The sequence below is a fragment of the Pogona vitticeps genome, chromosome 4, assembly GCF_051106095.1.
Source record: "Pogona vitticeps strain Pit_001003342236 chromosome 4, PviZW2.1, whole genome shotgun sequence".
In the NCBI taxonomy this organism is placed as follows: domain Eukaryota; kingdom Metazoa; phylum Chordata; class Lepidosauria; order Squamata; family Agamidae; genus Pogona; species Pogona vitticeps.
Window position 1 is genome coordinate 183,562,238 of NC_135786.1, and position 26,080 is coordinate 183,588,317.

General features: G+C 38.7%; 1 protein-coding gene across 2 annotated transcripts in view; it reads left to right on the forward strand.

Annotated features, from left to right (window-relative positions):
- The first annotated feature begins 6,691 nt into the window (after nt 1–6,691).
- LPIN2 (lipin 2) overlaps nt 6,692–26,080 on the forward strand; it is a 47,066-nt gene continuing 27,677 nt past the window's right edge. For both annotated transcript variants that reach the window (XM_020794513.3, XM_020794515.3), the window contains exons 1-5: nt 6,692–6,811; nt 18,127–18,324; nt 20,774–20,869; nt 23,418–23,719; nt 25,071–25,178. In XM_020794513.3, coding sequence (XP_020650172.3) covers nt 18,136–18,324; nt 20,774–20,869; nt 23,418–23,719; nt 25,071–25,178 — 695 coding nt within the window. In that variant the 5' untranslated portion in view covers nt 6,692–6,811; nt 18,127–18,135. The remainder of the gene's footprint in view (nt 6,812–18,126; nt 18,325–20,773; nt 20,870–23,417; nt 23,720–25,070; nt 25,179–26,080) is intronic.

Consider the following 26,080-nt stretch of genomic DNA (forward strand, 5'->3'; position numbering starts at 1 on the left):
TTCATAATCTCTCCTTCATGCCTGTGATGCCTGAATATCCAGCTGTTATGCTTATTTGAATTCTAATCTTAAATTTTATTTAATTAGAACTAAATTGATGATTGCAGGGACAGGAGCCATATGTGTCATACTGGTTTGTGGGACAACTAACCCCAATTATTATTATTATTATTACAAAAATGGGAGTTTTTAAACTTATAAAGTCCTCTAATGACCAAATAAATGAAAAGGGGGTGAGGGGCCTTAGAACACAGCAAAATTACTTCTACACCCTCAGGGCATGATACTTTTTTTCTGGTGGGGAGTGTAGTGCAGGGAGCCCTAAGGGTGCAACTTTTGGAAATGTGGAGGCCACATGTTATCCTCAACTGAAATTTCTACTTCTCAATGAAACTTGGACTACACCTTAAACCTTTACGACTACAAGTTCATAACATTCTGAGTGAAAGCAATTACCTTGGGAACTGCTAAATTTGAAATTTGAATTGCTGTGCTTCTGGAACTAGATGTGTTGATCAAGAGCATGCTTTGAATATCTTGGCAAGCATGCCGCTTGATCCTGCATACAGCAAGGTGCACTCTAATCTCATCGAAGCCAGTGCTCCCAAGTTCATGGAAAATACATTGCAAAAGTCCCTCATCAAATTCTAGGCCTTTCCTGTTGGGGTGAAATCCTGCCCTCCAGAACCCTGAAGAACTGCTGCCTATCAGTGGAGACAGTACTGTCCAGATGAACCATGGTCTGACTCAGTATAAGGCAGTTTCCTGTGTTCTTACATACCTTATAAACAAAGACCTACATAAAGTAAAATGAGAAACAAGAAACATGGTTAATAATGCATGTGCAAAATACACGCGCGTATATTATATATATGCAGGCTAGAAGGGTTTTCAGATAGCAATGGGTTTGTTTAGCTTGTTCTCCAACAGTGCAGTTTGTTCTGTTTGATTAAACACCAAGAAGCAGATGCAATACATAGTAAAGCAGAAAAAGCACGCCATATGGATTATTTTCCTAAAATAAATGTGTTTTTAAATAAAGTCTTGATTTAAAGCCAGCTCTTCTGAAGCCTCATAAAGCATACTATAGATTCCTTCTTTAAGTCCAAGTATTAAAAGCTCTAGAATTAGAATTTACATTACAGAGGCTACATTAAGAGCATAGGTTTTAAAATATCTGGCACTTTAATTTTTTTAAAAAATCTGCATTGCTATCGGATCCTTTAAAAAAGTCACTTTGCAAGGGTTTCTCTAAATTTATGAGGACTCCAATTTATACTGTAATAGTTAAAGTGCTCCACTGGCACACACCCCAGACTCATAAAAGAGGCAGGCACCACTGCAGTTCTTGAGTGAGTTAGAGTGGCTGTGTTCCAATAAATAAAAGATGAAATCCTCATGCATTCTTGTTACACCAATGGCATGATGTCACCATCACCATCATCAGGATGAATGGGCCCTTCATTCTACATAACTATACTGCAGTATTTCCTAATAAACTATTTGAAACAATAGATGTAGCACACTTCCATCTTTTCTGTCATTATATACTCGTTTAAAAATATATATGATCATGGCTATGTTATTTAAAGAAAAGTCATTTATTTTCAGAAGCAAAACACACCTGCCATTAACAGTATCAGAGAAGAGACATCAGCCTCACCAAAAGCTAGTAAATCTGGTGAATCTCTTTCATTGAGATTTCAGTTTTGGAGACCAAATCTGTTTTTTTTTTTTTTAAAGAAGCTCATATATCTCCACTTTTTAAAAAAACATAAACGGTATAAATGCCCTGCAACTGGTTGTCTTTATGAGCAGGAATTAGGCGATGATTTGAAAATACTTTAAAATATTTTGTACAAGAAACACAGCCCCAGCAACTTCCCTTTGCCAGACCTCTATTAGATGAATGGGCATGTACTATAATTTCACAACACAATATTCTGAGTCATCTTTGAACTGGAAGTGCAATACATTTTGTCTTTCTGACCTGTGTGTGAATAATTGCACAAACAACAGAAGTATCTCCAGAATTCTTGAAGGCTTTCACGGCCGGGATCTGATGGTTGTTGTGGGTTTTTCGGGCTCTTTGGCTGTGTTTTGAAGGTTGTTCTTCCTGATGTTTCATCAGTCTCTGTGGCCGGCATCTTCAGAGGACTGGAGTAGGAACTCAGAGTTCTGACTCCAGTCCTCTGAAGATGCCGGCCACAGAGACTGGCGAAACATCAGGAAGAACAACCTTCAAAACATAGCCAAAAAGCCGGAAAAACCCACAACAGCTATCTTCAGAATGCTGCAGTACACATCTCTGCCCATCATTTAAGTATATCAGGACCCCCTGCACATCAGATGCAATCTTATAAATGTAGCTTAGAGATACATGTTTCTGCCTTTTAATTGGGTTGTCAAACTATTTGAATATGAAATTGAACCTCTGGTATAATGCCTTACCTAAACGGAACAAGATCAGATCTCTTACTCCCATCTTGAGTTTTGGCAATCTCTCTGTTTTTCTCCAGAATTCTGAACTCCACTCAATAACAATTAACAGCCCTGCTACTAGTTCCTGGATGAGTCAGTCAACAGCCTTTGCTGTTCTAGGTGTCATTGACCCTCTTACTGAGCACTTTAGCCTTTGATTTGCCCTTTGAATGTGTAAACAAAGTAGACTGAACTTAACTGTAATAAAACAAGGTACACCCACCTCCACACTGTGATTAGAGTAGTGTTGTTATGACTATGTAAATAGTCTGACTAAGAAGAGTGAGAGAAGCTGGCATGTTCTACTAGTGCCTTTAAATCAGCCTGTGCATCCGATCAGTCTGTGCGTGGAAATTCTTTTACAACTATTATGCTGTTTCAGGAGCTGATCCAGGGAAAGGGGTGCAGGTGAAGTAGAAGTGAAGTAGACAGCATAATGTATGGGATGCAGATGTACTGTAAAGGCAACATCCTTTATTTTATGGCAATATTAATAGTAACATAAGAGAAGATACAATACGATTAAGATCAACATAAAGTACACACACACACACACACACACACACACACGCACGCACGCACACACACAAACACACCCCTCTGTCTTGTGAACTATCCTTGGATACCATCGACCACAGTATCCTCCTGAGGAGACTCTCTGATTTAGGTGGCCTGGCATTTGCCTGGCTCTGATCCTTCCTCAGGGATCGTCCTCAGAGAATACAGCTTGGGGAGAGGGTATCGGCTCCGTGGAGCCTCAATTGTAGTGTTCTGCAGGGTTCAATCATCTCCCCAATGCTGTTTAATATCTACATGAGGCCGCTGGGTGGGGTCATCAGGGAGTGTGGGGCATTGTGCAATCAGTACGCTGATGACACTCAGCTCTACATCTCCTTTTCACCAACTGCAGTGGATGCTGTTCTGTCCCTTCAGCGCTCCTTGGAGTCTGTGCTGCAGTGGATGCAGGAAAATGGGCTGAGGCTGAACCTGAACAAGACTGAGGTCCTGAGGGTGGGTGGCCCCACCATGAGCAGCCTGGGAAACTGTCATTTGGGGAAGTGACTCTTACCGCAAAGAGTGAGGTTTGCAGCTTGGGGATCCACCTGAACCCCGCGCTCTCCATGGAAATTCAGGTAGTGTCAGTGGTCCGTACCGCCTTTTTTCATCTTTGGCGGACAGCCCAGCTGCGTCCCTATCTTGATGTTCGGGCGCTCACCACTTTGTTAAATGCGCTTGTAATCTCGAGATTAGACCACTGTAATGCACTCTACATGGGGCTACCTTTGAGGTTGATGCGGAAGTTTTAATGCTTACATACAAAGTCCTGAATATTTTAGGGCCTCAATACTTGGTGGAATGCCTTCTCCCACCAAAATCTACCCGTATCACCCAATCGAGTCAGGAGGTGAAGCTGAGGAGCCTGATGCTGAGGGAGGTCCAGAAGGGAAAAACAAGAAACTGGGCCTTCTCGGCGGTAGCTCCTCACCTCTGGAATAATCTTCCTCCTGAGATCCATGCAGCCAATTAAAAGCCAATTGAAAACCTGGATGTTTAGGCAGGCCTTCCCTTCAGTTATTATTTGATTCATTTTTTCTTATCTCTTTCCATCTTGAATAACTTTATTACTGATGTCTATAATGTTGTTATATTTTATATTGTTATTATATACAGTGGTGCCTCGCATAGCGAGGTTAATCCGTTCCGGATTAACCTTCGCTATGCTGAAGCATCGCTGAACGGGGCAGCGATTTCTATTGGAACGCATTAAACATCGTTTAATGCGTTCCAAATAGGTCAAATACTCACCGTTCAGCGAAGCTTCAGGATGGCCGGCAGCCATTTTCATGCCCTCGCCTCGCTTAACGAGGGCGCGAAAACGCTGCGCGCGGCCATTTTAGGCCATTTCCCGGCTTCCGGCGGCCATTTTGGCCGCCGAACAGCTGATCGGCGGGGGGCGTTTTGCAAAGATCGGTAAGCGAAACGCTTACCGGTCTTCGCAAAGCGAATTTTTCCCTATGGGAACAACGTTGTGCGATCGCATTAGCGATCCGAAAAAACGGATCGCTATGCGATTTAATCGTTATACGGTGCGCTCATTAAGCGAGGCACCACTGTATGTTGGAAGCCGCCCAGAGTAGTCAATTGAATAGATGGGCGGGGTATAAATCCAATGAATGAATGAATGAATGAATAGTATAACAGATTGATGTTCCACCCACTTATTAAATAAATCAACATCCTTCTCTCTATAATTCCAGTAATTTATGGCAAGATCCATTGTATTATTTCTTTTTTTGCAATCTGATTATAGGCAGTTAACTCATGATAGAAGTAAGTAGAAGAGATAGAAAAGTTACATCTACATTTGTCAGAAGAGGAAGCAGAAGGAGGGAGGGACTAAAGTATGACAGATGAACTCTCTACACACTGCCATAGGAAAGAACTGGAAGAAGTAAATAAAAGCGTTATTAAAGAAAAGGGTTGGAGTTTATCCATAAAGTCTGTTCTCACACTGGAGGCCACTGTAAACAGCAGAGTGCCAGGCATCTCAGAGGCCTCCAGATGTTTTGGACTAAAACTCTAATCAACCCCAGCAGCAGGATAATGACCTGCGCTGATTGGACTTGTACTCCAGAGTCTGGAGTCCAGACTACTCAGAAGGTATTGGGTTGTCTTCCTTGGACCTAACTACATATTACATTTGGATTGTTCCAGTGGATTAAAACAAAGTGTACAGTGCACGCAATCTCCATCTGCAGCACAGAGTACATGGAGGTATGATGGTTTTACCTTTCCTTCCTCATGAGTGATCCTGATGAAAAAATATCCATGCTGCAATTAAAAGCAGAAACTAGGTTGCCAAAGGGCTGACTGTATAGAAACAGTGACCCTAAAGAGGTATTCAAAGGGGGCCCCCTCTACTAGACAATTGATCTATGTGTGCTTAGACAGTTCTGGACAACAACAAATGAACTTCCCACTCTCAATCCAAACTCTACCAGCCTCTGATCAAAACAATGTATGGGCGTATGTGCACATGTTTTTGTATTGTCTGGGAGATAAAAGGGGTAGCAGCTCATTATTTGACTGCTTATTTGGCCAAGGAATTGGTTAGGATAAGCCCTGCCAATGACGAATAATTGAAATGAGCTGAATCATCATTTCACATTGCTTTATTTATCTTCTCTTGGCACAGAAGCAACAGAAATACAGGCAATATGATACAGTGTGTGGCTCTGAATGACAACTTTTATTTGAACTCCTCCCCACCACGAAACCTTTCTTTCCCATATTTTATGGTTAAGAGCACATTTTAAGCAGCTGGCAGTCTTTCCCAGGGTTGCCTGCAATAGTTGTCAGCAGGCCAAGAGAGCTAAGTGTGCTTCCTTTCCTTCAAAGTGCCTACTTAGGGACAACCGCCTACAAAATGTTTTGAAAGGAAACTTCGACGCAGGGCCAGTATCTTTCTGGTCCACATTTCCACCTTTGGAGAGAATCAAGATGCAGCCACGTACCAATGCAAGCAGCACCCGACATACAAGCGCGCAAAAATCAGCAACAGGAAAGAACCCGGGAGTGTACAAACATACACAGCAGCAGAAACACAGGATGATGATACGTCCCCTTTACACCGCAGGTATTTTAACAACAAAGGCAGAGCTACACGCCCAAGCTGTGAACACGGAAGGAATGTGTCAGAAGACTTGACACGTATGCAGTCCGAATACACGCAAGGATTGCACGAAACAGGAATGTCAAACGTGTACGTGACACATGCAAGCACGCAACGCTAAATCCAACCGCTGGAACGCAGGCCACCTATAACCCGTCAGTTAAGGATGCGACCCAGGATGATTCGTTAAAATAAGCTTTCCCCCGCCAAAAAAAAAAAAAAAAGAAAAGAGGAGGAAGCGCCTTTCCTTTCTACAGTCACTAATTAGCCCCCGGTGGCTACGCGTCGCAGGAGGATGGAGCGCCGGGCGCGCGCTCTGGCACAGAACGCCCCCTCCGTCACGTGCGCGCCCCCTCCCCCCACTTTCTGTTTCTTTCTCCCTCAGTCCTCCTCTTGCCTCCCTCGCCGCTTCGGCTGTTCGGCGACGGGGAGGAGCCAGAATTTCCGCTGAGCGCGCGCCTGCGTGCGTCACCCTCCTCCTCCTCCTCCTCCAGTCGCGGGCTGGTTCCCTTTCCTGCCCATTCGGTTCATTCAACCGCCGCCTCGAGCGTCGACCGGTGGTGGGTGGCTGGTTCGCCCTCACGTCGCCTCGCGCCTGACCCCCCCCCCCGGCTTCCCATTCCGTTGAGCAAGAGTGAGGGAGGTTGGAAAAAAAAGGTAAGGCGGGAGAAAAGGGGCTTCTGCCTGTTCTTTTCCTCGGCAGGGAGCGAAGCGGGTGTTCTGTTGGCGTCGAGGGAGTCAAGCAGGGAGTCCTCCGTGCTTGTGCTGATGGGCATCCATCCTGGCATCCTTCCTTCCTTCCTTCCCAGGCAGACAATACGCCGCCTGCCCGCCTGGCGACTCTCCCCCGCCGCCTCTAGCCTTAGTGTTTTTCTCTCCTCACAGCCTCCTTTCCCGGTATGATCGAAGGAGGAGGACGGTCAGAGGAACAGTGAGCCACAGCCAGTGTTGCATGTGATGCCTTACCATCGATCAGTGAAGTGTAGAGGATGCAGCCGAAATGTATTCATTATATTGATTTTTTTTCCAATTGCCGTCATGGCAATGTTTACTGTACAGTAGACATTAGGTCAACGAGGCTATGGCTAGTGTTTCTGCAGCAGTCTCAGGCTGCAGCCTGTGAATAGTTAAGGCTGTTCAAATCCCATTGGTTTCAGTGTTAGTAACATAGGAGTATGGCTTTTTTTTCTTTTCAGTTTGCTTGCATTCCTATAGCTTTGCCTTTGGTTGTCTAGCCTCTGGGTGTAGCTGTCTGATCTGTCATTAAAGCTGAAGGTTTTCCTTATTGTAATGTATATATGTATTATATGGTAAAGGTTTGTGTGACCTGTAAGGTTATTAGGGTTGTGAACAACTTTGGGACAAATCAATGAATAAAAAGATATGTTGTACCAGCTTTCTGGATTCTTGGCTGACTGTTAACAGAAAAGTCTAGCAGACTGAATATAATCCATGCATAATTTAATTTGTTTAAGTCTTCACCATGCTGAAGAAATTCCTAATAGTTCTAATTCCTAATAGTCCATTTTTACCTCTTCATGGTGTGTTTTCAAAAAAAATACAGTTGTAAACTTTAGTCTGAGACATCATAAATATTTTAACAAGGTATTTTGTGACATTTGTATTAGCCAGGCCATGCTAATTGTTAATATATTTACCCATAGCATATTAAAACGTGCTTTACTTCCTCTGTAGAAGGAATTGTGGTAACATACATTTGCCTGCATAAGTGTACTGAAAGCATTACAATACTTACCAGTGAGCTATGGTTCTGAGATATGCAAGACTGCCCAGTTACTACAAATATTTGGTAATGGGAAACTAGTGTATCTCTTTACCTAACCTTCAGACTCATTGTTATGTCAAAAAGATACATTTGCTTCCAGACAGCCTGGAAAAGTGAAAATTGGTACGTTAAATGAAGATATGCAGATTAGTTGCAAAGTTTGATAAGAATATATTTGTACATTTCTTTGTTGATTGTTATACTTGTCTCCTTAAAAAGAGAGCCACTGGTTTGGTTCTCACATTGTGATAAGCCAGAGTTCTTTAGGAATGCTAGGTTGTCATTTACAAACAGTGTACTAGTGCATCCTACCAGATTGCTCCCAATGAGAGTAGCTAAACAGACCACATAGACCTTCTCTATCCACATTACATATTCTGATTCTTGAAGCCATGCCTCTGATTTAGGGGAGAAACAAATCAGAAGGAATGCTAGGTTCATATATTGCCACAAACCAGAAGCTCTGTGGTTTCTTTATCCATCCTTGTTTGCATTAAGATGGACAAGTGGTGGCCAGTCTTAGGTTTGCATGCCATTTCTGAATGGGGTGTCTGAATGTATGTGTCTCCAGATTGTTAAGAAATATGTTAGTGGGGCACATTTTAAAAGGCATTTGCAAGCAACCAAAAGAGCCATTGTTTGAGTTTTACAGAGTTCAGTACAAAATGAGTTTGAAAATAGAAATCCTTTAATTTTTAAATAAAAGTTTTCTGCTTCTCAAAGTTGAGAATTTCAGTAAATCCAAGCTGCATACGGGGCAGCATTTTGAAGGTGCATTTCTTCACTGTGTTTTGTGATTTGGAGAAGGATACTGCATGTACGACAAGAAACACAATCGAAAAAGTCATTTTATTTCCTTTAATTTTGAGCTATCAAATGGATTCTCTGGTTTTTGGCTAGCTTTTCCAAGGTTGTCACAAATTATTTAACAGCACACAGCAGGGAATTGCTCTCTCAAATCCTGGCTCCACAGCCAGATAGCCATGCCATTGACTTATCTAGCCAGCACTTCATTTACCAGTACTTGGTATAATTCAGTGGTTCTTAACCTTTGTTACTTGGATGCTTTTGAACTGCAACTCCCAGAAACCCCAGTCAGCACAGCAGGTGGTGAAGACTTCTGGGAGTTGCAGTCCAAAACTCCTGAGTAACCCAAGGTTAAGAACCAGTGGTATAATTAGAGTGTACTGGGGTTCTTTGTTGCCAATGATCTGATTTTTGAGCACTATTTGCTTTATGAAGGATGTTTCCACTGGCAACAATGACAGCTTCCTTCTCCCTGCAAATAGCAGCCAAGTCCTAGGCCTGATGCTGATTGGGGCTATTGCATGGGGAAGGGTTAACTCCCTCTATCATCCCAGTACAGACACTCATCTTTCCTCCTTTGCTTGGGCTCTTTACTTAAACCAAAACACATTCATAGTGTTTTGGCTGTTTGGGGTGCTGATAACCATAAACTGAGAAATGGTAGAGCAAGCAAAATACCTTGCCTGTTTCAGCCATATGTAATGAAAAATTGATCAGCTGAGCAGCCTTCCATCAGCACCAAAGATTGCTTTGAGAAGTAGATTTTCCACACTCCAGTTTATAATATGATCACTTTTACTCTAGTTTCTGTTTCTTAACAAACACCCTCATCAGCATCAGTTCTCATGGAAACCCAACAATAATAATAAAGGACAAAACTTTCATATTCATGGATAGTATATATTCAGTGAATAGACTCAGTACCAGATACTCTTTGTGAATGTTTTCAAGTCATGTCTTTTTTTTTAAGAGTGCTGGACATATTTGGATTTCAGTTTAATACAACAGGACCACAATTCTTAACTTTCTAAAGAAGCAGTGAACAATATTGTGCTAAAGGGATGCACACCGTATTCGCTAAAATACCCAGCGCCCTCACTATTACAGCAAGACATCCTGAGACTGTTAAGACAAGAATAATTTTTTTACAGCTTAAAAGAAATTTACCAAGACCTACTGTAGGTTTTTTTTTAAAGGCACAACAAATGTGTGAAAACTGGGAAGAACAGGTAGTTCCTGGGGGGGGGGACTTCTTGATAATGGATCTGCCATTTGTAGACTGCCCTTGCCAGGAAAATCTGCCTGGCATCCTTATTAGTAGCATCTATATGCCATGCTAAGGTCATCTTCTTCCAGCAGGCATTCATGATTTTTATTTTTGGTTTTTACTGCTTGTTTTATTATTGGTTCTTAACACATCAACATTTTACATTAACATTTTAATATGGTCCCAATTTAATATTGTGATTCAACTTTGTCTAGTTTTTTCTTCTTCTGATTTTATTGATATATATATTGATATGTACTGCCCAACTGGCAATATCCTTCTGTGATTTACATACATATACATATACATATACATATATACATATATACATATACATATACATACATACATATATATACATACATATATACATACATATATACATATATATATATACATATATATATATATACATATATACACACACACACACACACATACACACACATACATACATACACATATATGTTTGTGTTTGTGTGTGTGTGTGTGTGTGTGTGTGTGTGTAAATCACAGAAGGATATTGCCAGTTGGGCAGTACATAAACATTTTAAATAAAGAGGACAAAAGGACCTTTAAAACACATCTGTATTTCATTTATTTGCCTGGCAATCTTGAAGCAGAATAGGAATTACTTGTGCTTGGCTGTTGTGGCGTATTACCCATTGAGAAGCACATATCTGTAAGAAAAGGTTTGTAAATCTAAAATCAGTGACCTAGTAATCTACTAGACATAGATTTTATTAAGAGTGTTATCCTATGTGTATTTATTAGAGAGTAAAAAATATTGCTCATTGTGGAATTCTGAATAAAGCTTTCATAGCAGTATACTTACAGGTCAACAGAAAATAGGAGGAGATGACATTTGAAAGAGCTGAAGAGCTTTCACATTTTGGATATTTATTTGTGATAAAACTGTAATGATTCTTGTCTCCTGGAGTTAAGTCTGTTTAAAGTCTTGAATGTCATAGGAAGAAGTGGATTGGTTACCATAGGTGATGTAAAGATTAGCATCACATGCGACTTTGAAAGGCAAGGTAACTGGAGAATACTTGGCTGAAGATCTTGGTTCTTTGTAATTCTCCAATATGATAATTAGATAAATTATGTTAAAAGCAGTTAATTCAGAACTTGACATGAAGGTCTGTTAATATAGAAATACATTTGAGGATATGAAGTGCCTTGCTTAATGGGCGCTCCGTTTAGCGATGAAATCGCTTAGCAGCTACTTTTTCGGAGCATTTTTGCGGTTCGTTTAGCGATGGTCCCTATGGGCGATTTTCGTTTAGCGATGGTTGGGACCATGCTTCGCATAACGATTACATTTTGGGTCCCCAGTTTCACTTAACAATGGTTTAAACAGCCTCATGTTTGCTGTTTTTTAAATGTTTTTCTGTTATTTATAAAGTTAAAGTTTACTGTTTAAAATGTTTGAAATCATAAAGTGCACTTAATAAACCCTTTGTTAACCAAATTTGACTTTGTTCTGACTCTTTTAAATTTGTTGTTGTATTTTTCCTCCCATTGAGATGCATTGAATAGGTTTCAATGCATTTCAATTGGGAACCGCGTTTCACTTAGCGATGTTTCCTATGGTGATTTTCGCTTAAGGACAGCAATTCGTTCCTATTGGAATGGATTATCCGGTTTTCAATGCATTTCAATGGGAAACCACGTTTCGCTTAGCGATGAAATCGCTTAGCAGCGATTTTTCAGAACAAATTAACATTGCTAAGCGAGGCACCACTGTATTTAGAGGAAAAAATTGCATGCACCTAGCTTCTCTCATAGGTTCAGAAGGAGGAGACTGTAGTAAGTTTTCAGTTGGAAGCAGAGCTCCATTCAGAAAGTTCTGTTCCAAGGACAGGTTTCACAGTTCTACCAGTTGAAAGCTAGCTTGCTTTTGTTTAGTGATCAGTCTTAGGAAATAAAAATGGGATTAATTTGCAAGTTGATTACGCATGCAAGAAAATATTGAAAACGGTATCTTCAGAAAGATACTTGTTTATTACCTTCTAGTTCAAAAGTTGCCACCTGTTTCTGCTATGAGAATGAGTGCTACAGGTATAGTTTTGGTATTAGAAATAGTTGAAGGTGCCTGTTGGGCCTTCAGCAACAATCAGTAACCCAGCCTATACCAAGAACCTGAGTTATGTTAGGTAAGGGCAGGTTATGGTTATGCCTGACCAGTCTGGTTGTTGCTGACTTTCTACTGATATGGGGAAAGTCTCAGCTACTGTGGAGACTTCAAGTTTGACTAACTGGAATTTTAATTTACATGCTGTGAACAAGAGGAATAAGTATGTAAGGGCACAATCAAGGAAGGAGAATAAGTGATAACACTGTAGCTTTGTTTTGCTTCTGTTATGCAATTTCTTTCTCTTTGTTAACCTTTCTACCCATCCCTTCTTCTGTTGAAACTTACTCCGGTGAGAGGAAAAATGATTGAAATCAGTAGTAACTCACATCTAGAGTAGACCCATTGAACCAGTGGGAATTTGGTGAGTCAAATCCTCTAAGTGGCATTGGTTCAGTGAGCCCTAGTTGCAGCTTAGTACTGGATTTTGGGACGCAACATTGGCAGCACTTGGGGGAAAGCAGCAAAAAGAACTCTGGTGCTGAAGATGTGGTAAATTTGGGATAACATGTTACATTATTGCCTGCAGTTCTTGAACAGGCAAAGGTTACTAACCGTCATAACTAGGCCTGAGTAGAATGTTCTTTAGCAACTTTCTACAAGATGAAAAGGGAATCTTTGGATTTCCCACAATGTTAACTGGAGTGAGCCAGAAAATCATGGCATTTTGTGCTGGTTTGCAGCTGTTTATAACTCAGTTGGTTGCGGCTTTTATACCAGATTGTATTAGTCTGAGAGAGAGCTTCTTTTGTCTTAGGAACAATCAGTTGGACTTGGTTATGTGATGGTGTTACAAAGGGGAAAGGAAATAGTTCAGAATGAGCAATAGGCATGGGATTTTTAAATTCTTTTTTCATAACTGCCAGAATTCAACAGGAATTATCCCAGCTAAAGTTCTGTTAGTTTTAACCAACAAATATAATAATAAAAAAATCCAAGTTCTCAGAGAAGTTTCAGGATCCTCACTTGGTTCTTTATAAGGCTTTCTCTGAATACAGCATTAAAACATGGGCTTGGGTGGAACCTCTAAGCTTCATGGAAACAGCAAAGCATTAGGGGAACAGCAAAGCATTGAGAGGCACTGTCTACACTGCAGGGCCTGAAACTGTATATATGATGATTGTGGATACAGACTATCATTTTTATTGACATAGTGATCTCTTGAAATTATGAAGCATAGTGATCTCTTGAAATTATGAACCAGTACTGAAATTATGTGGCTGGGATTATTATGGACAAAGAGATCAGTTTATAGAATGAGGCGAAATGATGCAGAATATGTTCAGTTTGTCATGACATGTATCAAAATTGGGGAAAAGGTTTCTACAGGACTGCTTTGTGTAAGAGAGTAACTGCGAATAATTTACTATTTCCAGTACTTCGGTGGAATAAATAAACATCAGATGAGAGTTTCTCAGTTTTTTATTCATATTTTGTTTTGTGGAAGTACAAGAATGAATTTGCTTTGATATTACACATAGATTATATATTTATAATTTTAAAATGTTACAGTTTTCATCTATGTATTTCTGTTTCTCAAACATATTGGGTACAGTAAGGTAGATAAAGTTTACTGGGGGATTGTCTTCTGTTCTTCCCCTTTCCCTGTACATTTTGGGGCTGCTTTCCTCAGTATGGTGTCCACTAGATGTTTGAGCTGTAATTGCTGTCACCCTAAGCTATCAGAGCAAATAATCAGGGATGATAGGAGTGGCAGTACAAAGCTTGAAGAGTACTACATTCAGGCAGGCTGATTAAGGCATAGTGGTTAATCATGGTTAATGAAAGACTATCTTAAAAAGAAGCGAGTCTCCTCTTCCTCTCTCATTTACAGATGATTCCATTTTCATAGAGAACATATCAGACTAAGAACTGGATTTTTAGGATGTGCTCCATTTTAATAGTTAAATCAGGTTTCAGAATAGGGTTTTCCTCTGCTCTGGTACCTGGTTTCCCTGTCCCCGGGCAATATATTGATACCTTATGAATTAGTCCTGTGATAAATGTTTCCAGTTCAGGCCAGGTTATTTGTCTGTGGTTTGTTTTTAGTTTGTATCTCCATCTGTCAGCCTGTCTGTTCTCCATCTAGCCTGCCTGCTTGCCCCTCTACATACTGCTTACCTTCATCTTCAGTCTAATCCCATTCAATCAGTTCTCTTAGTACAGAGTTTACCTGTGATCTCTTGTGCCCTTGGACTTGCCCTATGATTCTATATCAGTCCTGTTTTGCCTTTGGTTCCAGTTCTATTATGTTAGCTATGCTGACAGACTTGTTGGCATATATTTACATATGTCTTGCAAAGTGGTGGTCCCCTGTTTTTCCATACAGATCAAAGTGCAGGTAAGCAGCAGAAAAGCTAATGGCTGCAAACAATGTGGAGCAAGCCACTCAGGAAAAAGGAAGCTTACCATCTTTTTAACTTATCTAGAAGTTCACAATATGTGTCCTGCAATAAACAAGCTTCTGCCTGTTTTGCTTGCCTGTTGCCAAATGCCTGAAGGGAGCCTAAAAGTTCAGAATAAGCACATAGTACAGCAACAGCAATCCTGAGATAACATAATGTCAGAATGCAGGTAGGAGAAATCATGTGGTCATTTAAGGGAAGAAAACACCATGTGATTCTGTGTAATACAACACCATGGCTTATCACTGTAAACAGATTATACCCATGTCACTTATCTCTCTGCACTGAGAGCTGTGTCACTCCATGCACTGAAGATTCTACATTTTGGCTTCCTTGAGATTTGTTCCTTCTAAATTACACTTCTGTTTTGTAAGGAAGCAGAAGAAACCTGGAGTATCATGCTCTTCCAGTAAAATATTTGCCTAAAAAGCAGATGTAGGTAGAATTTTGCTGTTTTTAGTATTTTGATATTCAGTTGGGTTTGTAAATTATTAGTTTGGTTTTAAAAATGGCAGTAGAAATGCCTGTAAGAAAGTCTGTTTTTGTTATATACTGAATTTTCAAACTTTTTTCTTGTAGTAAGGAATACTCGTAAGGGCCTAGTCCTGTGCATACTTTTTTATTTACTTATTTATTTAATTTTATTTTATTTAACTTATATGCCTCCCACACTATCCAAAGGTCTCTGGGGGGGGGCTACAACAATTAAAATGCAGTAAAAAGATAAAACAATTAAAATGCAATTAAAATATATACTCTAAAAATTGCCATCATGACCCACAGTTGATATTATTTCAATTAAAAGCCTTCTGGAACAGGAAGTTTTGACCTGGCGCCAAAATGCAATCAAGCATGCAAGACCCATTGGAAATGCACAGAAAACAAATGGAGCAGGTCGGAAATCACAGAGAATAAAGAGGGCAGGTCAGAAATGCAAAGAAAACAAGGGAAAAAGCAAGAGGAGCATGCAGGACCTATCAGAAATGGGGGGAATAACCCCAAAAAGCAACCAAACCCCCAAGACCCATCATAAATGGGGGAGCCAAAAAACAAGCAACCCCCAAGACCCATCGGAAATGGGGAAAACCCCCTAAAAAGCAACCAACCCTCCAAGACCCATCGGAAATGGGGAAAAACACACCAAAAGCAACAAAAAACCCCAAGACCCATCGGAAATGGGGGGAAAATAACAACCAACCAACAGACAAACCCCCTAAGACCCATCACAGCAAAAAAATATAACCCCCCTAGCCCAAAACATTGCAAAAACGCCCAGAACAGTTTTTAAAAAGCAGGAAACAGCACCTTACCTTACAAGGCAGCCCGAAGCCTCCCTGCAAACACACACACACACCTTCTCAGAAGCAGAAGGAGGAAGTCCCAAGCCTCTGACGATGATGCACGCTCTCTAACTTCTGGGGTGAAAGAGCTACAAAGTAGCAGCCTCATCACCACCTACAGTTCACAATTTGAATTTCCCGCCTTTTTTCCCTGCCTTTTTCTGTTTGTAAATGGAAGCTCCGGTCGCAAGTAGAAGCAAAATTTTGTGGCTGGAACTGGTTGTAACTCAAAATGGTTGCAAGTAGGGGTGTTCGTAAGTCGAGGCACCACTGTATTGGCTATCTGTGTTACAGTTTTGTCATGTGTGAATGAATGTCTTTAAAATTTTACTTCATAGACATTTAGGCTGGTTGTTATTTTATGTTTTTAATATTTTTATGAATCTCTTGCAATAAGATAGTTGTCCTTACTGATACTCCAAGAAACCACTGCTTTTTAAATTTATTTCTTTACGTCCTTGAGCTTTAATGAGTACACTGAAACAATTTTTAGGAATAATTGTTGGCAATATAGGTGACTATCACTGGGCTTTTCAAATGTAGAAAATTAAAACTAACTTTCTGAAAACTAAATTTTGTTAGAGCTGAAAAAATGCTGAAGACAAATTTGTTCTTAACCTTTATGGGTATGGGGCATGGACTTAAAGAACATGAACATCTTCAAAAGTCAAAGTTGCCTTGCTGAGTTACCATGTTAAGATTTATTCAGCACTACTGTGGTTGAAAATAAAATACTAGATTCTTCAGTTAGAAACACTATGGGAGCCATAATTTCCATTTTAAAGGATAAATCTGCATTTACAGCTACCTAACATGTACATTATGCCATATGCATTGCAGTACAACTGGAGCTTACTTTCTGTTTGTTTTTCTGTGAATTAATTTCCTTGAACACAGTTAAAAGGTAAAGGTAAAGGTTCCCCTTGACAATTTTTGTCCAGTCGTGTTCGACTCTAGGGGGCGGTGCTCATCCCTGTTTCCAAGCCATAGAGCCAGCGTTTGTCCGAAGACAATCTTCCGTGGTCACATGGCCAGTGCGACTTAGACACGGAACACTGTTACCTTCCCACCGAAGTGGTCCCTATTTATCTACTTGCATTTGCATGCTTTCGAACCGCTAGGTTGGCGGGAGCTGGGACAAGCGATGGGAGCTCACTCCGCCGCATGGATTCGATCTTACGACTGCTTGGTCTTCTGACCCTGCAGCACAGGCTTCTGCGGTTTAGCCCGCAGCGCCATCACGTCCCTGAACACAGTTACTTTTACAAAAATTAATTCTGGTGCCTCAGAATGTTTTTTAAATAACTGAATAGCAAAACTGTGCTCTTGACATTATATAAACATCGTAATTTTATTCTATAAACTGGAATTCAAAGTCCTCTTGCAAAAATCCTGACAGATTACAATTATTGAAGAAATTATTCAAATTAGTTTTCCTTTGACATAGAAAATGTTCAGTGTAATCTGATGGCCAAAATGGGTGACAGAGTCGTAGATGCAGCTTCAGGTTCTGTGAGTACAGATAATAGTTTTCTATTTCTCAGAGTGACTTTTTTTGTATACTTATTGATCCTTGCCTTAATATTGCCTGTTAATATTGTAAGATGCCTCCTCATTCATTGTTTATAGTTTAGAATATTGTATTTTTATGATGTTAAGCACCATTGTACACTCATTGTTTTCAACTTTGAATATTGTCTTTCATTATTTGTAAGCCACATTGGATCCTTTTCAAGGAGAAAGGCTGGGTAAAAATATTTTTAATATATATTTTACCCAGCCTTTCTCCTTGCAAATGGATCCAAGGTGGCTTACAAGCTGAAAACAATGAGTGTACAATGATGCTTAATATCATAAAATACAATATTTTAAACTATAAACAATAAGGAGGCATCTTACAACATTAACAGGCAATATTAAGCTTCAGGTTCTGTGAGTACAGATAATAGTTTTCCATTTCTCAGAGTGACTTTTTTTGTATACTTATTGATCCTTGCCTTAATATTGCCTGTTAGTGTTGTAAGATGCCTCCTTATTCATTGTTTATAGTTTAAAATAATGTATTTTTATGATGTTAAGCATCATTGTACACTCATTGTTTGAATATTGTCTTTCATTGTTTGTAAGCCACCTTGGATCCTTTTCAAGGAGAAAGGCTGGGTAAAAATATTTTGAATGAATTAATGAATTAATAAATAATAAATAAGCTTCAATCAACGTGTCTTTGCAGCCTTGAATTATGAACTACGTGGGACAACTTGCAGGACTTCTGGTTACTGTGAAGGAACTCTACAAAGGCATTAATCAGGCAACACTTTCAGGATGCATTGATGTAATTGTAGTTCGGCAGCAAGATGGTTCATACATGTGCTCACCGTTCCATGTCCGGTTTGGGAAGCTTGGTGTCTTACGTTCCAAAGAGAAAGTGGTGAGTACTATTTGATGATGCAACTATGGGAGTAAACATTGTTCAGTCAGTGGCTGTATCCCTGATGGCATTGGTACCTTTGGAATTGCTCCTTTTGGAGCTTCTCCAGCCTGCTCTTCTCCTAAGGACCTGTGCTCACTCCTTCTCTGCCTTGCTCACACAAACAAGTACAAACTCAAGATAGCTAAGTGTGCCATTTACTTCAGTTAATCTCTTCCTTCTCTTAAATTAATCTAATTGAGTCCATTGTAATACACAAATTCTAGCATTCCAGTTCTAATATTGTGAAAGAAGATAAGTGCTTTCTAACCACTTTTTATAGTATGTATAATTTTTAAAGATTTTATTATATTCCTTCTTTATTGCATGTGTTCTGAACTTAGATTTCCAGATACAGTGGTGCCTCGCAAGTCGATGTTAATTTCTTTCGTGAAAATTGTTTTGCGAAAACATCGTCTTGCGAAATGCGTTTTCCCCATTGGAATGCATTGAAATCTATTTAATGCATTCTAATAGGGAAAATAGTCATTGTCTTGCGAAAATCGCCCGTAGAGAAACCGTTTTGCGAAGCGCGGATCAGTTGTCTAAATTGCTTTCTTGCAAAAAACTGTCCAGAAAAAAACCGTCTTGCGAAGCATGGTCCAAAACATTGTCTGGCGAAAATCGCCCATAGCGAAAACCGTTTTGCGAAGTGCTATCGTGATCGCAAAAACTCATCGTCTTGCGAATAAACTGTTTTGCGAGGTAAATTGTCTAGCAAGACACTAGTACTTCCTTCCCCTTGTAGGTGGGGTTGACTCTTCCCCAGTCTTTTTAGTTGTGCCTTTTTGAATCCCTTCGCATTCTCTAGGATCCTTTTTTTACAATGGGGAGACAAAAACTTCATACACCACTCCCATGTGTAAACATGGTATTGTTTATTTGTGCAAGGTTATAGCAATACTGCAGCTTTGTATTCATTTTTTATAAAATAAATTTAAATTTCATTCCTGGTGCATAATTTGCCTTTTCCACATAGGTCATAGGACCATATACCGTGACTCCAATATCTTGTTCTGAGTTAGTCACTGTGAGTTCTGACCTTATAACACAGCCATCCTCAATGGGCCCTTGGCATATTTGAAAAGGGCCACAGACTGGAAACAATTATTCACACACCACCTTATAAAGTTTGTTGTGCAACTTTTGTAACCCTGATTCTGCCTATATTTCATATTGTGTATAATATTCATATTCATATTGGCTGTGGCCAAGAGAAGATTGAGAATGACTGTGGATATGCGAATTGGCTTTGTTTGTTTTTTAAATAATTTTTGTTCTTGTACTGAACCTCTTTTGTTATTTCTATTGCCCATTTATCCAGATAGGGGAAATTGTATTGGAGTTTTCTTTGTTGGGTTTCACAACTTGTAATGATGTGGTAATATTTATAAATTTGTCAACTTCAGTGTCCCAGTACAGGTTCTTTGGGATGGTGGTAGAGAGCCAACTTTTTATTTCATTTCATTGTGAGACTAGAACATTTATTTTTGCTCCCTGGTTCTTGTTTTTTTTTTCTCCCAGTAACTTTTTCCTAACTGTTTTTTTCTCCTTATCTTTTATCAGCTATATTTAAGTAGAAGATTTGAGTGAAGGACTAAGGAAGTCCAGTAAGTGGGTTAGAAGAGTGAAATCTCAGGGTCTGTGGAAATCATACGGGTTTTTTGGGAATCTCCTTGTGATTATATGAAACCAGCTCAAATATGCCAGGACAGTACTAAACATATGTGTTAAGCAGCCCATGTCATGCTCTGAATATACAAGTTCAGCAAGTACATGGATCTCTCTGGTTACATTTAGAAACCAAAGTAAATTAAACTATAAAATATATGAGTATCTTATTTTTACATGCAGTCTCAACAACAACAAAAGCATTTCAAATTCTACTTAGAATATGGCAAGGAATGTTACCGGCTGTCTTTTGCTGAAAAAGGAGTCCCACCTGGCTGACAAAGTACTAAACAAAAAAAGCATTTCCTTAGATAATTTTTGGCTCTCTTGACTGGTTCAAATGGAGTGTTGTAAAGCCTGTCATTTTCATTCCTCTTCACCTAGATAGGAAAAATACTCCCATTTCTTTTTCTTATCTTTCTAAAGCCTCACTGTTTTTTGCTGAATCACGGTAAGCTTCTTCAATTATATTTTGTTTTATTAACTAGGCAGCCTATGTGAAATGGAGTTACATTTGTCTGAATGTCCTTGGGATTATTTTGACAACACAGTGGTGGAGAGAGGAGAGACCTGTTGTGGACTAGAATATGGGATAGAGAAATAAAAGCAAATGAATCTGACTCTCTTTCAGTCCAGTTCAAAGAATTTGGACAAATGAGTATATATTGTGTTTATAGGTGAAGTAGTTTTTGCATGAGTTTTTCATTTAACTGCTAAAAGGATATTGAATTTTCCACAGATTGATATTGAAATTAACGGAGAAGCAGTTGATCTTCATATGAAGCTGGGTGATAACGGAGAAGCTTTTTTTGTGCAGGAAGCCGAAGAAAAATTTGTAAGTAGCATAGTGTAAAACTTAGAGTTTGTATTAGTTCTGACACTTAGCCAGATATGTTTTGATAGCAGTAAAGAAATTAGCCAAAATCCTAATAGTTACACAGACCACATAATGCAGTTAATGTAAATCACACTGGAGAGCTGTCACAAGTTAACAAGTCAGTGTAGTCATTTCTTCTTGTGTCATCTCAACATGCAATTAGAGTTGTGCATGGAGGTAGAGTCCAAGATAGAGGGCATCAGGTGCTCAGCACATAGTAATCCCACAAGAAAAAACTGTAGCATTAAACATTCCTTGCAGGGTTCCATGCAGAATTCAAGATTCTCATTCTGATTTTTTGTCTGCTGACAGCACATTGGATGAAAAATTTCTCAGGCCATTTGACAGACAAAAGGCGAAAGGGCACTAAAAAGTTATACAAAGCAAAGAACACAAAAAATTAATATTTCATAAACACAAATCATTTGCATTTAAGAGGCTCTTTTTGGCAGTCACCAAAAGAATGTGAATTAAATGAAAGAGAGATTTCTCTTTCAGCATTTTGTCACAGATTTTTGCTGACTGTGTTTCCCCATCAAAAATGTATTAAAATCCCGGCCATTGTGTATTAGGATATAAGCTTTTTTTTTATTTGGATATTTGCATTTAATAATCTCTGATTTTACTTTAACTCAACAATGATCTAGGAGTTTATATTATATCTCTTATATAATTTAAAAAGAAACAGATAAGGAAAAAAAGTGGGAAATTTCTTGGAAAAAGCATAAACACCCTTTCTTTTCAGGTTTCCTAACTCTTTTCTACTAGTGTAAAAGAATTTTCCTTCTCCCCTATATTTCTTTCAAGCTACCAATTTTTTCTACTATCTTCTTTCTCATTTTCTGTTCCTTCTTGTCTGTCATTCCCTCTTTCTCTCTGTTCATAGTTTTACTTCCCATCTTGCTTCTTAGAAACGCCTTTGACAGGGCACTGCCTGGATATGGGAAGGGGGCTTCACCAGCGGCTAGCATTATGGGGAAGAGCTTGAAATATGTACTAATAAACTTGGCAAAATCTCATTAGGGATCATAAGGCTTTTTCCTTGTACAGTATTTTTAATCTATAGAATTGCTGAGCCTTTTCTGTTTTGGCTCCATAATTAGTGGCATCTGTTTTTTATAACTTGAGTACACATTAGTAGACTAGCAGAGAGTTAGATCCTGAAGTATCAAAAGCAAGAATTATCTTTCTGTTGTTTGAATTGTTTGAAATATATATTTTTATAGTGCCCTTTATAAAAATTGATTCCAGGTTATTTAGAAGGTTAAAAATAAAATAAAAGGGCATACACATGGAACTGCATGTAAAAATGGGAGCAGCAGGCAGTAGGGCAGTCAGAACCTGCAATATTATTTTTGAAAAGTCAATTGTTATGTTAGTCATTACTGTTCTTGACTGAGGGAATTAGCTCATTGCTACTGGGGGGAAAGGTAGTGTGGTGACCTGTTATAATGCCTTTTAAAGTATCACTCCTGCTGTCCTTCAGATAGTTGTGATATGGTTTATTCTGTTTTAAACTGTTGGCCAAGAGTCTGCCACCTCATATAGAGAAGCACAGAAACTGTGTGCAGCTACTTCTAAGTTTCAATATCAAAATACTGTACAGATTACTGGATTTTACTTGCAAATGCAATCCTCTGGGCCCTAGAAGAGCTTTGGCTGACCCATGTCTTGAGCAAATTGATGTGGATTCTGTATCTCAGTCTTCACTGATCTGTATGTTGCATCATTCTTGTTCGTTACTTTAAAAGACAGAACAGAACCACAGTTGTAACCACCACACACAGAAATATAATCAGAATGAGAAATATAGCCTGGGTAATGTTGAAGTCTGTTCCGCTTCAAAGTAATATTATTATCATTCATTGCTCAGAAGACTTACAAGTGTTTGCTATTATTCATTTAGCTGCTGTTAATAGATGTGTGATCAGTTCCAATATCTGAGAGTGAACATGGGAATTGTACAGCAAGAATTGAGCACAAATCTAACAACAGTGACTAATAACTGCAAAGAATTGGAAAATAAAGTGTGATCTCTGATTAAATGAATGGTATACAGAAATAGGGAATATAGCTATTAATGATACATTAACATATAATATTAAAATAAAAAAAGGAATAGCAAATAAGATGTTTAGAGATATATGGGGGATATTTTATTGATTTTGTATTAACAAAGCGTAAGGCCTGTGTACCTTTGCAAGAGTCAGTGTATTTCTAGAAAAGGACTGGGGCTCCATAAGAGGAAGGAAATAGAGTATCTGCACTGGTTCTGGGACAAGCACATTAAGTGTAACTATATGTAGATTTTCTTTAGGGTTTTTTGTTTTGTATGTTAAAATTGAATAAAAAATGAAGAATAATAATTATTTTTCTTCATTTTCTGGGCAGAAAAAGGAACTCAGTTCATCTGGAATTAGGAATGTTCATGCATTATAATGATTACATACATCATGCATTGTGTTTATTAATGTATGTATGACTCATAACTAACTTAACTTTTTAGGAAAAAGTTCCTGCACATTTGGCAACATCACCAATTCCTACAGATACCCACTTCTTCAAAGAAACTGATGATGATTTGCTAAAGTTAAGTGAAAATGAAAGAATGTGTCCAAGCTCAGAAATCCCACAAATTCTGGAAACAGAACCTGTTTTTTCCTCTGGGTCAGTGAAGAAGAAGAAGCGGAGGAAAAGAAAATGCAAACAAGATACAAAGAAAGATGATCACATCTCTTCTCCTGGAAGTGAAGAAGTCTTTGAAATGGAAATGAGTTCTGATGATGAGAGAAATATTCAGCCTGTTAGGTATAATTTTTAGGTACCCTTTTTGGGGGGGAAGAAATTGTCACATTATGGCAAGCTACGATGTTCCCGCTAATATTTATCCCTGCTCTGCAAGAGCCTCTCGCTCATCTGCGCACAGGGGCAAGGTTTCATCCAAAACCTGGAAGTAAACATGCATTGACTCCCAGCTGCTGTTATGTAGTGTTGATGGAGCTCTGCATGCCCCCACATGTGCGCATACCGTAGAGGGAACATTGCTCATAAGTGATAATATGCGTACAGTGTGAAATCCTGGAAAAAAATTGTCCTCAACTCTTTGAAAAACTGTTTAAATGTTTAACTGTCTAATTCCTAATGGAAATTAGAATTTAAAGAAAGTAACTGCATATCTATTCTAGTTGGTTGCAAAAATGGATGATTAAATGGATGATGATATAGGATGTAGTATACATAATGTGTTAATATTTTATCACTATAGAGAGACTGATACCATAATTATTCACTTGTGATTTCCTCTATTACTGCCAAAAAAAGAAAATTGAAATACTATTAATTCATTAGCAGTTAGTGAACATTATGGAATTATGGAATTTTGTGGAGGATCTCCTTTGGAAACCCTTAAATCTCAAATTTCCACATGTGTTTTGCACATATTATAGCAGTTGAAGACTCCTATGTTTGTATAGTAATGAAATGTGTTCATAATTTTTTCATGGATATTTTTCATGTTGTTAGAGCACACATACTGAAAAAAGTCAGTATATTAAAAACAAAGATATCATTCTGCAGACAGTATATCAAAGAAACAAACAAAAGCTTTGGGCAGAAAGATTTTCATTGAATACCCCCCTCTGCAGGCAACTTCATCTGATGCTGAAGTGCTAAAGCAGAGGCCAGCATTTAACTCACCCCCTTGCACACACAATAGCTGAGGTAAGGGATGGAATGTTCTGAGAAAGCTGCTGTTACTGTTCAGAAGTAAGGATGTGCCAGAGGTGTGTGTGTGGAGGGGGAGTAATTTTCTTATTCCTCAGCTTACATTATTAGCCTTCATTGGTTGAAGATACAACTCCTGTTGAAAATTTTATTTTATTTATTTATAAATAAAATTTATAACTATATATAAAATATAAAATATTTTAAAATAAATAAAAATAAATAAATAAAAAATTAAATAAATAAAAATAAAAAATAAATAAAAATAAAATAAAATATAAAATAAATTTATAAATGTGGTGCTACCATGTGGGCGAGAGGTATCTTTATCAGTTCCCTTAATTTACATTCTTCCCTTTAGTGCCATCAGTTACTGTATGTCATTTGATTTTTTTTTGGAAAGTCCATTTTAAACACGCTGTTCCTACTTTCACAGAAGCGCCCCAGATTCCCCACTGAAGGATGAGGAGTATAAAGAATCATTGATTTATCACTCAAATGATCATTACCCCTTATCAGATGGAGACTGGTCACCTTTGGAGAAGTAAGTAACTTTCATCAGTCACATTTTAACAATTTGTAATATTCCAGACTAGTGAATTTCTAATATAAGCATTACAGAAAGTAGAACATTTGGCTGTTTACAGATGGGCTTGTGCAGCTTGCCATGGTTCTGAATATTCATTCATTCATTCATTCTTTCTTTCTTTCTTTCTTTCTTTCTTTCTTTCTTTCTTTCTTTCTTTCTTTCTTTCTTTCTTTCTTTCTTTCTTTCTTTCATTCATTCATTCATTCATTCATTCATTCATTCATTCATTCATTTCATGCTCTCAAGAAAATAACTAAACTTTCGTTGCTCCAGCATCTGAAATTAGAAGCTTTTCACAAAGTGTGGCAAACTCTTTTGTGGAATTTGTCTTCTGCTGCTTAAAATTATTGGAACACCATAGCAAATTATTGAGCAAGACAAGTGTCACCCTGCCAAGGCACACAACCTACCATGCACCCAAAGTTAAACAAGAAGAGGAAAACAGTAGCTTCCTGGTGTTCCCACTACTGGTTAGGATTCAGCATAGAGGAAGAGAGCAACCAAAAGAGCATTAATAGCAGTGCCAAGGAGATGGCCCTTTCCAGGTATCTTGCTCATAGGCCATGTAAAATCTGGGTTTGGCCTATATGGGTGGATAAAATGATGATGAAAAATAAGTTGATATCTACAATCTGTAAAAGAATTCAGAGAAGAGCAACAAAGATGATAAGGCGACTGGAGGCTAAATCCTATGAAGAACAACTAAAAGAACTAGGTATGTTTAGCTTAACGAAGAGAAGACTAAGAGGAGACATGATAGCAGTCTTCCAATATCTGAAGAGTTGCCACAGGGAAGAGGGCATCAATTTATTCTCCATTGCACCTGAGAGTAGGACAAGAACCAGTGGGTGGAAACT